This window comes from Vidua chalybeata, chromosome 6 (genome assembly GCF_026979565.1).
Source record: "Vidua chalybeata isolate OUT-0048 chromosome 6, bVidCha1 merged haplotype, whole genome shotgun sequence".
Taxonomy (NCBI): domain Eukaryota; kingdom Metazoa; phylum Chordata; class Aves; order Passeriformes; family Viduidae; genus Vidua; species Vidua chalybeata.
In genome coordinates, this window is record NC_071535.1 from 32,762,928 (window position 1) to 32,778,159 (window position 15,232).

The window sequence follows — 15,232 nt, forward strand, 5'->3', positions numbered from 1 at the left end:
TGTTTGATTATAGCATAGGCTCCTTTGCATTTTCCAAAGTTAGTCTTGCCATTATTTCACTGTAAATACATCCGTTTAAGCAAAGGGGTTTTTTTCTGTTTTCTTGTTTTGTACCATACCTTTTATTGTATGGCAGTAAAATTGGCTTGATTAGATATAACTGTGAGGGTTTTTTTCTAGACAACAACTGTTTTCTTTTTATTGTGCTGCTCACCAGCATGCAGTGTTTAGAATTTCTTTGCTTACTGCTTAAATCAACTTGTTTGAGAAGCCAGACATTATTTTGCATTTTGTTTCACTAGTAATAACACTTAGTGCAACTGTTCTCTAGCTCCAGCTCCCAAATCAATCTAACTCTGAAGAGTCAGCTTTAGTAATAGAATCTAGAAAAAATTAGTCTAAAGTCTAAAATAGCAATGAATTAAAGTAGAGGAAAGCTTCTACTGCTGTTAAAGTTTTTGGAGATATCACTGATGTAAATTGCCATGCATGTGATTCAATTTACATGTATCTCTAATGTGCAGTCTGTTTAAATACATGGAAATCAAGTTAGATATTCACAGCAGTGTCAGTATCAGTAATGCACAGCTCAAGTGTCACTGGGTTCCTATGAGTGCTCCCTAAGTTATCTTCCCATTTTTCCCATTTTTCAAATGCCGGTTTTAACATGGAAACAACTTTTTTTGCTAAGCATTCTTGCCATAAAGTTTGGGTTTTTTAAGAACTGGAGGGCAGAATGAATGTCCTTATTCACAGTATTTTCTATTTCCCTTTCTCACCTTTGAGTTTCCAAAATTCAGTGCTGCTACAAGCCCAGCCCAATTAGTATTGTGTTCTTAGGTGCATATATGCTGTGGAGAGCCTGGTGATTGCTGTTGTGCTGGACCTTGCAATCCAGACTGCCAAATTCAAGACAACACTAAAGGAATCTTATCCTGTTGAGCCTTTGAGGCTCAGAGCAAAATTTGAAATGCAAATCCCCTTTCTTCATTTGCATTTCTGGTTACTTTCAAAAATAATTTCTAACTTGGGTTTAACAATAGTTTTTAGTGCAACATTTGTTCAGCTCCAGCCTCTCCTTTCTAGAGCTTATGAACACTCTGAAATCTTCATGTTATTCATCCATGACCATTCTGATTTAATTTTAAGGATTCTCCTCAGAGGAATATAGTCTGTGTTTCTGTCTCAGCTCAAAGACAGAAATACAGCTCTTCATACAGTAAGTTCACTGTCTGATATTTACTACTCAGATGGATTCATGAAATGAAGATTTATTTTTCTTACAGTTGTTGCTCCCTAGTTTGAATCTTAAACTTTAAAGATCTTTATTTATTTTTATACTTTAAAGTGTACAAGTCTGAGGTTTTGACTGAATATTGTATACATGAGAGACTATAATATATACCAAATATAAGATTATTGTTACCCTGTGTTTACTAGTTTTGGCTCTTGTGCTTGAAGCCCATCAAATTTAGTCTTCCTAGCTCAAATAAAAATATTATGATAAACTAAAATCAACTTATTTGAAGTTATGCTAGTACAGAAGTTATGATCATGCTACATGGGGAAATGTGTTTTGTTCCTGCTCATATAGTTAAAAAGGTAGTCCAACCATTCACTTTAGAATGATAATAACTATAAAAATCTCGAACCAAAATTTCTGGTAAACACCAACAAGAAAAAGGTGAAATTAAACTTTAAAGATGCTTTAAAAAATATAAGAAATTGGATGGTGGCTTTTGCTGACTCTTTGGGCCTAGAGGTTCACTGCTCATTTGATTGGTGGCTTTTGAAGCCACAAAGTCACAGAGCAGGGTTTATATGTTTTGGTTGCTTTTTTCCTGTTTACATGTGTTCATATTCCTTTAACATAGAAATACAAGGAATGTTACCTGTGTGGTCAGCTTCCAGGAAGATCAGAGTGTAAGCATGAAATGGGTACTGTAAGCTTTGTTGGCCTAGAAGTTAGAGTCAGACTCATTCAAACTTCAGTGGAGAGATGCTTTTTCACTCCACAGACCTTGGATCAAAGGGATGGAGGCCATAGGCCTAGGAGCAGATAGGAGCAGAAGCAGTAATGCTAAAAATTCCAAACATGCTTCTGCCAATTCCTCACCAACATTTATTCAGACATTGACAATAACTAGATATTAAGAAAACTGAATTGTGTTTCCCAGCAGTAGCAGGTGTGGTGAATGGCGACTCCATCTCTGCTGCTTTTGGAGCAGGAAGCACAGTTCTGTAGCAGAAGGCCTGAAAGGGTGCCAAGGAAGCCTCTGTCATACTTTCTGTTTCCACATTAGTGCTGACTTAATTTTTCTTGCTGGAAAAACTTCTTGTACTCATTTTCTGTGTGTCCTTCTTGAGACACATATTGTATGATTTTCACATCATGCTACACTCCCAGGCCAGAAAGCCAATTGTATCCTGGGCTGCATCCAAGGAAGTGTGGGCAGCAGGGTGAGGAAGGGGATTCTGCATCTCTATTCTGCTCTGATGAGATCCCATGTACTCTGGGATCCCAACAGAGGAAGGGCATGGACCTGTTGGAGTGAGTCCAGAGGAGGGCCATGAGATGATTCCATGGCTGGAGCATCTGTCCTGTGAAGACAGGCTAAAAGAGTTGGGGCTGTTCAGCCTGGAGAGCAGAAGGCTCCAGAAAGACCATTGCAGCCTTCCAGTACCTGCAGGGGACCACAAGAGAGCTGAAAAGAGATTTTTTACAAGGGCACGTAGTGATACGACAAGGGAAAATGGCCTTAAGGGCAGGTTCACATTAGATGTTAAGGGTGGTGAGGCACTGGAACAGGTTGTCCCATCCCTGGAAGTGTGCAAAGTGGGACAGGGCTCTGGGCAACCTGGTCTACTGGAAGGTGTTGCTGCCCATGGCAGAGAGCTGGAACTGGATCACCTTTAAGGTCCTTTCCAATGCAAATCATTCTGTGATTCTGTACTGGGCATTCCAAATGCAGTTGAAATAAATGGCAACTGAGGATCTAATCTCTGCAATTCGACTGTTGGCGTGTTAGCTTAAATTTAGATGTCTCTGGGTCTCAGTTTTCCATTTCTAAAATCAACTCATCCCTCTGCTTCACAAAGATTTTGCAAAAATAAATTCCTTTGTGTGTATTACAAGGTTTTGTTTAGTAGAACTGAGCCAAACTGAGAAATTGATAAAGAATTAAATAATTGCCCATTTAGCTGACAGTTTGAATAATGTTTAGTAAGTAAAACATGAAACTAATCTTTGAGTAGGGAGATTAAAATGAAGTAGCCTTATCTTGTCTTATGCAGAAGCCCTGCTGAAAATAATTATGATGAAATTACAATGCCTTCATGTCAAAGAAAAAATGAGTTGCCCAAATAACACTGATCTGTTCTAAAAGTTGTTTCACTTAAAATTGCCAATTTTACTTGACTACATTTGAATAAAGAATTTATTTTAAAATTTTATCTTGAGGTTCATGCAATTCAATAAAAATTTCCATTTTTTTGCAGTAATGTTAATACTTCACTGTTTAATGCTGCTTTGAAATTGGCTGCTGCTGGGTGAAGAAATAAAAATGCGAAAACAATTGAAATCTCTTTGAAAAGCAAAATACTTGTAATAGAAATGAAACTTTTTTAGATGTCAACCATACTACTCAAGGGTGAGAGAGTAATTTATGGGGTGCTTGAAGACAAGAATTTCTATACATCACTCATGTATCTGATTGAAAACAACTTAAAAAAAGCTCCTGGAACAAGGAGTCAGACAGGATATAACTCAGACATCTAATGCATACTCGTAAGGCTAAGTGGTTTTTCAGTCAAATTGCCAGGGTGTGAAATTATATAAAAATAGGCAAGTAAGTACCATTTCTGTGGCAAACAACAAGGACAACAGGATTTTTTGCCCTTGTTCCTCTTAGGAAACACATCTTATTCTCTCTGCCTTTGTTTACACTATCTACTTCTCAAACTGGAGACTGTTTCCAAGGCATTTGGAGAATGTTCAAGATTTTCATTCAAACAAATAAAAGATTTTGTTCAGTTAGTAACACAGGTAGTAGAACATTTCATTTTTTCAAGTGCAGTGTTTCCACAGATTTTTTGTGTCTTACAAATCCCACTTGAATTTTGATAGCACAGGTTAGAAATACCCAGTGGAGTTTGTGCACAAATTAGGCAATAATGTTTATGACTTGAATTAATATGGGCTTTAGCTTACACAAGATACCTGATCTCTTAATATTTGGGTATTATAATTAATGCAGCTTTTCTGAACAAAAAGCAGTATGATCTTGAATAAGCTCTGAACCACCCCTAAAATATCACTGAAACATGCCATCTTTCCAGTGTTACTCATACAGCATTATCTATATGCAGTCCCCCCTCCTAAGAACACAAAATGCAGCTCATTTTTTTTTTTTCATACAAAGGTAAACATTTCATTAAAGCTACTCTGAAGAGAAGAAATCCTTCTTTGCTTCTCTTAATTCTCAGCTTTGAAGCCTATACTGCCAGTTTGTAGTAGCCAGTTGTCTTTCCTGTTAGTTTACTGTGGTTTGCTATTTTGTCTCCTTTTTTTGCTATATATTTCACAGTTCTTCCTGTCTTCTCATTGTGAGGTGTTCAGCTTGCAATTTTAGTTGGCGTGTAAGATTTCTTTGAATCCTCTTCTAGGAAAAATAAATGTGTTGATTTTACCTCTCCAGCACAATGCCAATTTCTGTTGAGAGGTGACTAATCCAAGAAATGCCTTTTCATTCCATATTGTTTGAAACATTGGATAATGTCTTTTTTTTTAATACTGCTCCTGTCAAAGGAATCACTTCAGCCCTTATGTTTCAACGTTGTATTCATCAATCCACTTCCACGGTCCTGTTTGAATAGTAGTTAGGATGAGCCCTAATCTGATCACAGAATTCCATATGTGTGTTCATAGTCTACTGGGAAACAATTATCAAAATTCAATAAATCTGTATGTAAAGTGTAGGTAATTAGAAAAAAACTCAGAAAAGAGAGCTCAGTAATGTACAGATGAAGACAGTGACATATTCAAGATTTAAAATTGACTTTTGTTCAGTGTCCATTCTAGCAGGCATAACACTTAATAAGTTGTAAAAATCTGCTCCTAAAATTATTTTGGCTTCAAATAATTTTCTGTTTATTTCTTCACACTGACTCCAAATGAGTGATTTCTTGTGTGGAACACCACATTATTTAATATTCATATTTAAATTTTGGTGAGCTGAATCCCACCATCAGTCGTGCTTGTTTTAAAAATTGTGTTAATGAGTAATGTCTGCTGCTATCAAATTCCTTGTGCTCACTTTTCTTTCCATTTCAGAAGTGGTCTCAGTATAATAGGAAAAAAAATCTTCTGTTGTTTTGAACTGACTTTAGTCCTAATTCAGATGGTCATAAAGCATTCTCTTAAGACCTTGTGTGTTCAGTTCAGTGTAAATGTGTTGTTTGAATAAGAATTGATTCCTGAAATTGGAAGATTGCATGTTGTAATAGGATTTTTTAATCCTCACATACTTTATTGAATGTTTTGTGAAGTACACAATTACAGATGCACTTTTTTTTTTGGAACTAGATGATCTTTAAGGTCCCTTCAGACCCAAGCCATTCTTGTGAATTTTTTTTCACAACTTCATTTTTATATTCCATTTTAATTCAATCAAAGCTATTCTCTCTGTACTTCAGGATACATTTAACACAGTTCTTTTAGAGAAATCAACAATGTATTTCATTGCATTTTTTATTTGCTCCTAGTTTAACCTTATGGATATTGCTTAGAATGACATGCCAAAATCAATTTTATAAGTATTATCAGAGCAGCTTCAAACATTGATATTCATGGTTTAGTTTTCTCTTATCTGTTTATTTAGAGACAGTGAATAATGTACGTTGCACTCTTAGAGGATAGAAGGTACTTTAGGCAGAAGACACTGTGCAAGCTCCTGCAGTTCTAAATCAGATCACATATGATTTGAAATCTGGTTAAAGCAGGCAAATATTTCAGAGACCATTCAAATGGCATGTGCACGGTGTATATTGTACAGGACTCGGGCCATGAAGTACTAATAAATCACGTGCAGAACAAAAGCAGCAGCAGCACACTTTCCCACATCACAGCAGATACGTTGTCTTCATAAAGCTGCTGAGGTTTTAAGGAAAAGCTTCATAAGTTATGCACTTTCTCACCAGCAGTAAGTGCAGTAGGTGCAATACCTCATGAAGAGGCCTGCCTGGTGTTTGGGAGAGTGAGAATGCAGTTCTGAAATTGTAAACAGCTGCTGTGCTTTGCTTACCCTGCTTCCTTCATTACAGCTTGGCGAACTCATTCCCGCTGCTGTACCTTAGTCCTCTGTGTCTGCTTCTGTTTGGGTTTCTGCTGGTGGTTCCACATTCTGCATGCTTTCCTCAGAGTGGAGCAATGTGCTTTCCCCTAAGTGCTAAAGGTTATGGGTCAGCCTTCTGCAGGTTCTGTGTTCCTGAGAAATGGGCTCTTTCTGGTGGTGGTAACTCATGTTTTGATGTCGTTGTTCTGAACTGTTCTTCATGTTGTAATATTGAGTTTAAATGTACTCCTGTAAGAGTTAGCTTTTCATATTGGGCTGGAAACTCTTCACCTTTGTCTAGCAATTTGTTTTATTATAACCAATGGCTTTTAATTGTACCTCCCATAATGAAGAGCTGACTTAATACTCTGTGCTAATCTTGTTATGACTTTAAAAAGGTAAGTAATTTCTCTAACAATTCCTAACAGTCATGATAGAGTGTTAAAGGGTTTCTCAGTTTTCTTTTTTCATTATTTTTCACATAAATTTTTCACTCGTAGTATGTACTTTTCTTTGTGTCTTTTTCTATTTTTCTTGAAAAAAAAAATTTAGACTGATTTTTATTTGCAGCAAAACATATTATGTAAATTTAAATGAATCCAGTTTAGTACAGCCACTGATTTTGTTTTTCAGACCAATCATGACTGATAAATAGAAGTTGTCAGCAGGACTCTTTATTTTTACCATTCCCTTTATTTCTTTTTGAGTACTGTATTTCACATTCTATTTATTACTTCAGCTTATGAGAGAAAGCTTACTCTGCATTCCAGCATGATGAAGTTACATTTTCAAGAACATAAATTCCAGTTTGTTTAAAATACAGAGTAATGTGAACTGAATGCTTTGGGTTTTGTTATATTCTGTCTGAACTATGCAGGGGAATGGTACTGGCTGGTAGCCCAATGTATCTTCTGCCAAGATAGATTGTGAGCCAAGAGGCTGTAGAATGGACAAACAATAAGTCTATACTTTCCCTGTGAAAGAAAAGACAGCCATAGGTTGTTATTTCTGTAACTACCTGTGAATGAGAAGAATTACAGTCAATTCTCCTAATAATAATTCTCCCTAGTCAGTCATGGTACCATATGCAACGTAGTATGGATTCCTCAGTTAACAATAGCTGTGAAAAGAATACAGATTTTTTGTAAATGGCATAAATAACAAAGTAGTAAAACATATGAATAATGAATATTTTAAAAGGCACTTAAAGCACACGACTCAGTTTATAAAAAGCTCCATTGCTGCCAAAATTGTATGTGTTAGGGAACTGGTGGGTTTTATTAAAAATCATTTTACTGTAGTTTTTGATTAAAAATAACATTTAGGATAAGAATGTGCAATTCATATTAAACAGCAGTATTATGTAATAACTAATTTTGATGTCAGTTATGTTAAAACTTGGTTTGTATTCTGCAGCTGTGAGCATAGGTTGGGAAACGATCAAGTCTAGCTAATCAAGCCTTTTATTTTATTATCATGGATTCCTCTTCCACAGCTGCTTTTAAAATTTGTGGGAAGCAAATTATTTCTCATACTGCATATGTTGCCCATCAGGTGAGTGATAACATGGAAACTTTAGGCTGGGTATAAGAAATCAAAAAGTAAATATGAAGTCCTCTGTGTGCACAGAATTAAAAAAATGACCTGTGAGAGGCTGTATGTGAAGCCAGCTGTCTTTTGTTACCATTGTCATTTGGACATTTTAAGAGCGAAACTTTGTCAGCACGTTTTTTATATTAGAAGATTTGATCTGCAAATCTCAGCTGCTCTGTTCATTATAAATCTCTTGTTTTTGTCCATACACTAGCTCCACTATAGGTTGGAAGGGCTTAAAGATGAACTGAGGAGGAATAGAGGCTACAACTCGAGAGTAACTATTCTGCTCAAAGGAGCTGTTTTCCATTCGCAAACATTGCTTTGCGCTATGGGTTTGGGCTCCTTCTGTTCCTCCACTTTGTTGAAAGACTCTCTCTTGACTTCCATTTTACTTCTTTAGCACTGTCTTTGTCTGCTAACATTTTTCCTCCTTCTCTAGTAGCTTTTATCTGTGTCCTTTGGATCACATATTTTACTTAGTTTGTTTTAGTAGATTGTTTCAAATGTTTGTGTTTTGTATTTTTGGTTTTTTGCCTTTTTCTTTAGGACTATGTTATCTCACTGAATTTCATTCCACAGTTGCTGAATTGCTTGGTTATTTTGCAGCAGGTCCATTCCTTATTTTCTCTTTTCATGTTTTTCAGTGAGAAATAAGAGAACCTCTTCCATTTTAAACAGTAGTCTTACACACATAGGCCCATGTCTCCTTTTGCATACACCATCTTCTGCCTTGCCACATCCATCCTGCTTCTCTCTCCCTCTCAAACTGTGCTTCTCTTTCTTTTGTGTTTTCTTTCCTGCCATTATACCACCTTTTTGGTCCAGAATTGTCCTTTGGTAAATTATAGGTAAATATTTACTTCTTCCAAAGAGAGTTCATTTTATGCTTTTGAAATCTGATAAAACAACTCTGGGCCAAATTTGGGCATCATTAATATTTTGTTTACAGTTTTCTTGTATAGTATTTTTGGTGGGAAGTGGGGAGGGTGTGGGGTTTTTCTGTTTGTTTTTGTTAAACAAGAGTTTTTTTCAGGGAAGGACTCCATAACCCACTCTAAGTTGCAACATTACTTTCCATAAGTTATTCCATTACAATAAGTAGATTGTGTTGCGCTGTAGAAGCCAATTTTTTTATGTGACTATCTATCTGGGGCAAGCTGCTGTGGAACAGAAGAAAGAGGTTTAGAAGCTGGGGTACCATTTGTTTCAGCCTTAAATAGTTATTCCCTTCTGAAGACAGCTTTTGAGGGGTTGGGGGTTTGTCATTCTTCATCAATTGTTAGATAATACATGTTCACTTTCTAGGCAATTTTTCTGTGACTGCAAGTCCAGAGTGAGGTCTGAAAGATAATCTGGATTCACTCCTTTGCTTTTGCAGCAAAGGACAAATGTTCTGCTGGGAAATTACACCCTCAGCATCACCTGTGCTATTCCACTTCTTTCACGACACGTGCAGACTTTTCTTTTATTAATATTCTCATTGAAATTTAAAAGACCTTTGTCAATAAAGTAAAAAAGAGAAGGATTCAGTTCTTACTATCTCAAAGGTTTGTCTTCCTGTGAAGTTTACTTTAGCTGGGGTTTTGTCCACACAAAATGCTTTCAAGTGCTGCCAGTTCAGTCATCTGGCCTGACAGTAGTCCAGCTGAAAACTTGCAGCTTCAGGGTTATTATACATGGTGCTATCTTTCCAAAATTGAGAAGAATTAAAAATTTAAACTGTGTTGTGTTTACAGGGCTGATACTCTTAAAAAAAAATTAAATCTGCATAGTAAACAGAATTTTAAATATCCAGTGTTATTAGAATATTAGACCAATGTGAATTGTCCAATTTCCCTGTAGTCAGACTAATCTACCTGGAATAGCACAATGTCCTAAGCATCAAGGAAGAGGGGTTGTTGAGAAACCATGTCATTCTCACACAGTTACTTTTTAAAGTAGAATTCCACTACAAAATTCATAGTGAACATAGCATTTCTTTTAACCAAGTAGGAACAGCAGAGTAAATTTATCAGCTCCATCCAAGAGCCATTTAGACAGTTGTATGTTGCTTATACAGTTGTGAAGAATTCTTACTAAACGTCTTCAGAAACATAATTGAAACTAAGTATTTTAAACTCTCAATACCTGAAAATATCAGCAATAGAATTTTAAATCAGGTCATGTACTTTTGTTAGTATACTATCTAATCATCACACAGGACCTAGATTCAGAGCTACTGTAATTACAACTGTATAAGAAAGTGGATTTTCTGTTGAAAACTGATGCTTAACACATAATTTTAAGCACTGTTCTTTGATTTTACTCACTTACTATCCTTAGGCCATCTTGTTTCTTATGGGAGGGGTGTGGAATCAAATTGCCTGTATCAGATTCTGACCATCTGCTTAAATATACTTATCTCATGCAAAATATGTAAGAATGTTGCTGAAAATATGTATAGCCTCTGTCTTAGATCCCAGGAGCTTGCCCATTTTATCTCTGTATTTTGTATTCTTGTTAACTTCTGTAGCTCATAGACTCTGCACTCTCTCTGCAGGTCCAGTCTAGGTGCAGCAGCAAGGAGAACATCCTCAGAGCAAGTAAGTGCAGAAACTTCTTAGCTCTATTGAGAAACTAGGACTGCTCAGAAGACAGAAAATGATAGTCAGATCAGAGGTGGGACTAAGTGGGTTTGCAGCAGAAATGTAGTAACTTAAGACAGTGAAATCCAGTGCAAAGGTAAAACTGTAAATAGCGCATAGCGTTCATGTATTAATGGAGAGTCACCTTTTCATTTATTCTTCCAAGCTGTATTTCTAATGACATGGAGGTCTGTGTTGTTTGTGATGTTTTGTTGTAAATTATCATGTGTGTGGTTTTAGGGGCAAGAATTAACACTCAAAGACAAAGAAAATGGAAATTCTCAACTTGAATAACTGAATATACGTTATTTTTATTTTCATACTTGAACATGAATTTGAATGCTGGATTGCACAGAACCAAACCAAAAAATGCAAAGGTTAAGAGTTCACATTTGATCCAAATGATGTCTAGTTTAATTTGCACAATTCTTTTTCTTTGTGTTGTGGGAGTCTTTTCTAGTCTAAAATTTGATCCACCATGTGTGTGTATGTATATATATATATACGCATATATATATGTATAATGACAGGCCTAAGAAATTGTTTTGGTGGTAAAAGAGGAGGCTGTCAAGAATTTTTCTACCTTATGCAACCAATTGAATTAGCTGCTTCAAATCTAGAAGATTATTTTGTCATACAAAATGCAGCTTAATGTAAATAGTTATTTTTAGAGCTATCTGACATTTCACATTAGTGAAAGATAACTTGGTAAAGTCTGAAGAGTTGTTTAATGTCATTTGCTTGTAATTAAAGTACCATTTCATGGTTTTACAGTTTTAAAAAATCATCTGTTTGTCTCTGGGTCTATTTAAATCTGTGATACATCTAGTAGAAGTGTTAGCATTTGTAGAGAGAAAGTTACACCAGCATCTTCCTTCCTTTCTTCATTTGGGTTATTCATGCTAGTGTTAAACCTAAAGGGGCTCTAATTTCTTTACTTTTCTTGCAGAAATCATGGGTGTTACTTTTGGTGTTGGAAAGAAGATGTCAGAGATTAGGGAATTTTATCTATTTTCAAGAAGTCTATTTTGGAGAATGCATTTCTCAGAAGATTTTAACAGTACCTTTGACTTAAGCAAATGACATTCATTAGGGACAGACTTGCAAATCTGAAGGTTGTTGTCTGGGGACCAGTCAAAGCATTCAAAACCTGTGAATTCTATCACTTTTTAAGGTTTAAGGAGGTGAAATGTAAGTTTCTGAAGTAGCTAACAGTGAGTTTTAAGTAACAGTGAAATTACTGCTAGAAGCAGTAAAAGCATCTAGTGTCAAGAGCATAAAGGTTGTTTACTGCCACACAATTCCCTCAGCTTTCATTGCTGTCACATGTTTTTTCTTAGCATTTTCCTTCATATTTTCCAACTTAAAACATCAGAAAAATGTTTTTAGCGTATATAGTGGAATCTGCTGGACCTTCAGCAATTACAGTGCTGCTAAAGCAAGGTTTCTTTCTCTATGCATAGGCGGGCGTGGGAAGTCTGACTGTATTTCACAAATGCTTTCCTTTTCCTCTTTAATGATGTTGTCAACAAAAAACAGGCATGATAACTGGAAATGTTATCAGGGAGATCCCCATTGTTAAAACCAGGAATGCAGTTTTTCCATGCTACACTTTTTTCTTACAATAGTTTAATTTGGATCATTTGTCCCTAGTTTTCTTATGAGAAAGTTAGGTTTAAGAGTTTGCGAAGTCTTAATATAGTTAGAAAGTGTCTCATCAGCTGTTTCTCTCTTCCTCAGAATGCTAACTGCTATCTTAAGGAAAAGAATTAAGTCAATTAAAAATTATTTGTGCTTGACAAATTCACAGTGCCTGCTTTTTTCATGACGCTATCTTCTAAATACGTACAAAGAGATTGTTCAAATAATTTCTTCCAGAATCATTCTTGGAAGAATTAGGTGGGCAGTTTTACTTGTCTCTACTTCTTCCTCTGACAGGTAGCTACTGTGTTAATAGCAAAAAATAATTAGTGAACAATCTCTCACATAAAAAGGTAAGCATGTGTTAGTGCTGCAGAAGTATTGTATATATAGATTAATTAAGAAACCTCCTCTTCTGAAGGAAGGATTTAGACTGCATGATTGTTGTGCTATTTTTTACTTGCTTTTTATTAGAAGACTACATTTGAAGCAATAATCTTTTTTTTTTTCAGAATCTGAAGCCATGTCCAGCAACAAATGAGATATTTATGTAGTGACTGCCAAGCAAAATCATGTCATTAAAAATTAGTTTCTATTATTTAATGCTTTCTGTACTGTAATTTATGTTACTTAGGAATATCATTACATATCACATATAGAACATCATCCACTTTGGCTCTCATAAATACCTTCTTGTTCTAGGTAAATCCTTTCAAGATACTCTGCAATTGTAATTGTCTGAATCTTTCAGTTTATATCTGTTGCTCTTGTTTATGTATTCCTGCAATAGTTCTCTCTTCAGTTGCTTAGCTTCACTTGCAAAATCCTTCAAAGCTTGTTGTCCCCTTGTTTAATCTCTCAGTAAGTATCATGAAATCAAACACACTGTTGGTTTCATTTTCAAACAACTTCTGTCATATTTTCTCCCTACCTGTCCCTCACACTTGGGAAAAGCAAGCTTTCCTTAAGTTGTCCTACTGCCTTCACTGAAATCATACATTTAAACAACACTTTGCTATGGTGACAACAAAATCTTGACAATGGGTAGGATGCCCACTGCTTGTCTGCTGGCTTGGCTGCCCAGTGATTTCATTGTGCTCTCTCTGTCTTCCTTCCAAACCTTTGGGCTCCCATCTCACTCTTGGATTGTAGGCTCACTGGCACAGTGTCCATTGTTGCACTTTATCTGTGCACAGCACAGAGCATGTTGAGATGTGTTTGTGCAGAACAGAATGGAGTGAATTGTCCTGAATTCATAGAAATTAATTAGTCTCAGATTATCATCCTCAGTGTAAAATACTGCATCACCTGGAAGGGTTTGTTTCTGTTGTAGATTAACCAATCTTTTCATGCTCATCAAGACTTCTGGTATGTTCTTCACTACAGATAAGGATATACACTCTCTTGATTCTAGTTGAATACAGTGTCTTCCCAGTGTCAGACATGAAAGCTCAATAGTGATAACTAACTAATTTAATTTGCTCCAAAGTGCTGATTAGTTTCAGTGAAATGGTTTAAATGAACATCAGCACACAAATCTGCTGTAGCACACGTGAATTTGTTCTTTCTCATTGCAGGTCACAGTGCTGTTGACATCACCAAGGTGGCGAGAAGACATCGCATGTCTCCATTCCCATTGACATCTATGGACAAGGCTTTCATCACAGTTCTGGAGATGACCCCAGTGCTTGGAACAGAAATCATCAATTACAGAGGTATATTAAATTGGATTCTTTGTGATCCCGAGGATGATTTCTTCCCTATTTGGCAACCTTCTTGATCTTTTTTTTAATGTTGTGAGGTGTCTGAAACAGCGCTTTCTCCAGGAGAAACTGCTTTAGGAAATACCAGTCATAGAGGAAACCTTTCAAAGGTAGGAGAACCTCAGTTGAACTCAGTGGTGCTCCCTGAAGGAATCTGTAATGGAATGCTAATAAAATACATGAATTAATTTTCTTCCTGTATGTATTATGTGCAGCAAGCATATTATACTCAACCTGAATGTGCCTCAGTGGACTTTTGTAGATGTCAAGTAGCTGCAAGCTACTGTGATTGGTTCCCTGTGTTGCCTTACTGAGGAAGATTCTCACTAAGCCCCTTTCCCATCTGAGATTAATGATCAAAGCAAAGTGATTATTGATTCCAGATCACTTTTTTCCATGTCTATATCTTTAACAGTTTATCTCAGTCTCTTTTTCCAGTTTCTAGTTAGCCTACTAGTCACTCCAGAATTTTCTTCTTTGTCCTATAAATGCAATTCCTTTTCTATTCTAACATTATGTGATCATTTTCTGAAATTACTTCCTTTTAATGTTTGATCTATCAAAATTTTGTAATTAAAGAGTAACTGGTTTTGATTTATACAGTGAGGTTGTCTTCAAAAGCACCAAACAGCGAGCAAAATATCAGATTTTGTGACTTTGTGACTGTAGCTATACTCATGAATTAGTAGGGATAGATGAAGTGATTTTCTGGCCATAAAAGGAATTAGCAAGGCATCTCTCATGTTTATTCAGCTAAGCTATCCTCCTTCCTGAAGTACTGTGTTCATAATGTCTGTTAGGTTCCTCCCTAAGCTTCTGCTATTCCTTACATCAAGCCTAGACATTATCTGGGAGAATGTTCTGGGCACATAACAAAACCATGACAGGAAATATGCTGACAAGTAAACCAAAACTACGTAGGGAAGCAGAAATCTCTTCCAAGGATTCTTCCAGATTGTCCAAAAGTAAGGTGCTGAGTGAAGAGATTGTAGAACTATAAACCTCAAAAGACGAAAACATTTAGGACATTGGTGTGCTACAGACAGCGGAGAGGCACAAATGGTTTCTGAATGAAATATTCTGTCTTCTGGCTTGGAAGTTCAAAGTTTTCATGCTCTTTGCCGAATCTTTGTGCTATCAGAAGCCTTCAAGATGTCTTTATATTGACTTACTCATTTAGCAAACTGTACATAATATCACACCTGTGCATTTAGTGACTCTAAGCAGAGATCAGTGCTCCCCTATGCCTTGGCAGCAGGATTTCTGAGAAAATGCT

General features: G+C 36.2%; 1 protein-coding gene across 20 annotated transcripts in view; it reads left to right on the forward strand.

The window, feature by feature from the left end:
* The window catches only part of GPHN (gephyrin), a 275,204-nt gene that overhangs the window by 214,445 nt on the left and 45,527 nt on the right, over positions 1-15,232 (forward strand). For 11 of the 20 annotated variants that reach the window (XM_053945527.1, XM_053945531.1, XM_053945529.1 and 8 more), the window contains 2 exons: positions 10,468-10,510; positions 13,771-13,908. In XM_053945527.1, the coding sequence (XP_053801502.1) occupies positions 10,468-10,510; positions 13,771-13,908 (181 nt within the window). Of the gene's footprint in view, positions 1-8,139; positions 8,203-10,467; positions 10,511-13,770; positions 13,909-15,232 lie in introns of all 20 variants that reach the window. The other 9 variants (XM_053945523.1, XM_053945528.1, XM_053945526.1 and 6 more) reach the window with 1 other exon arrangement.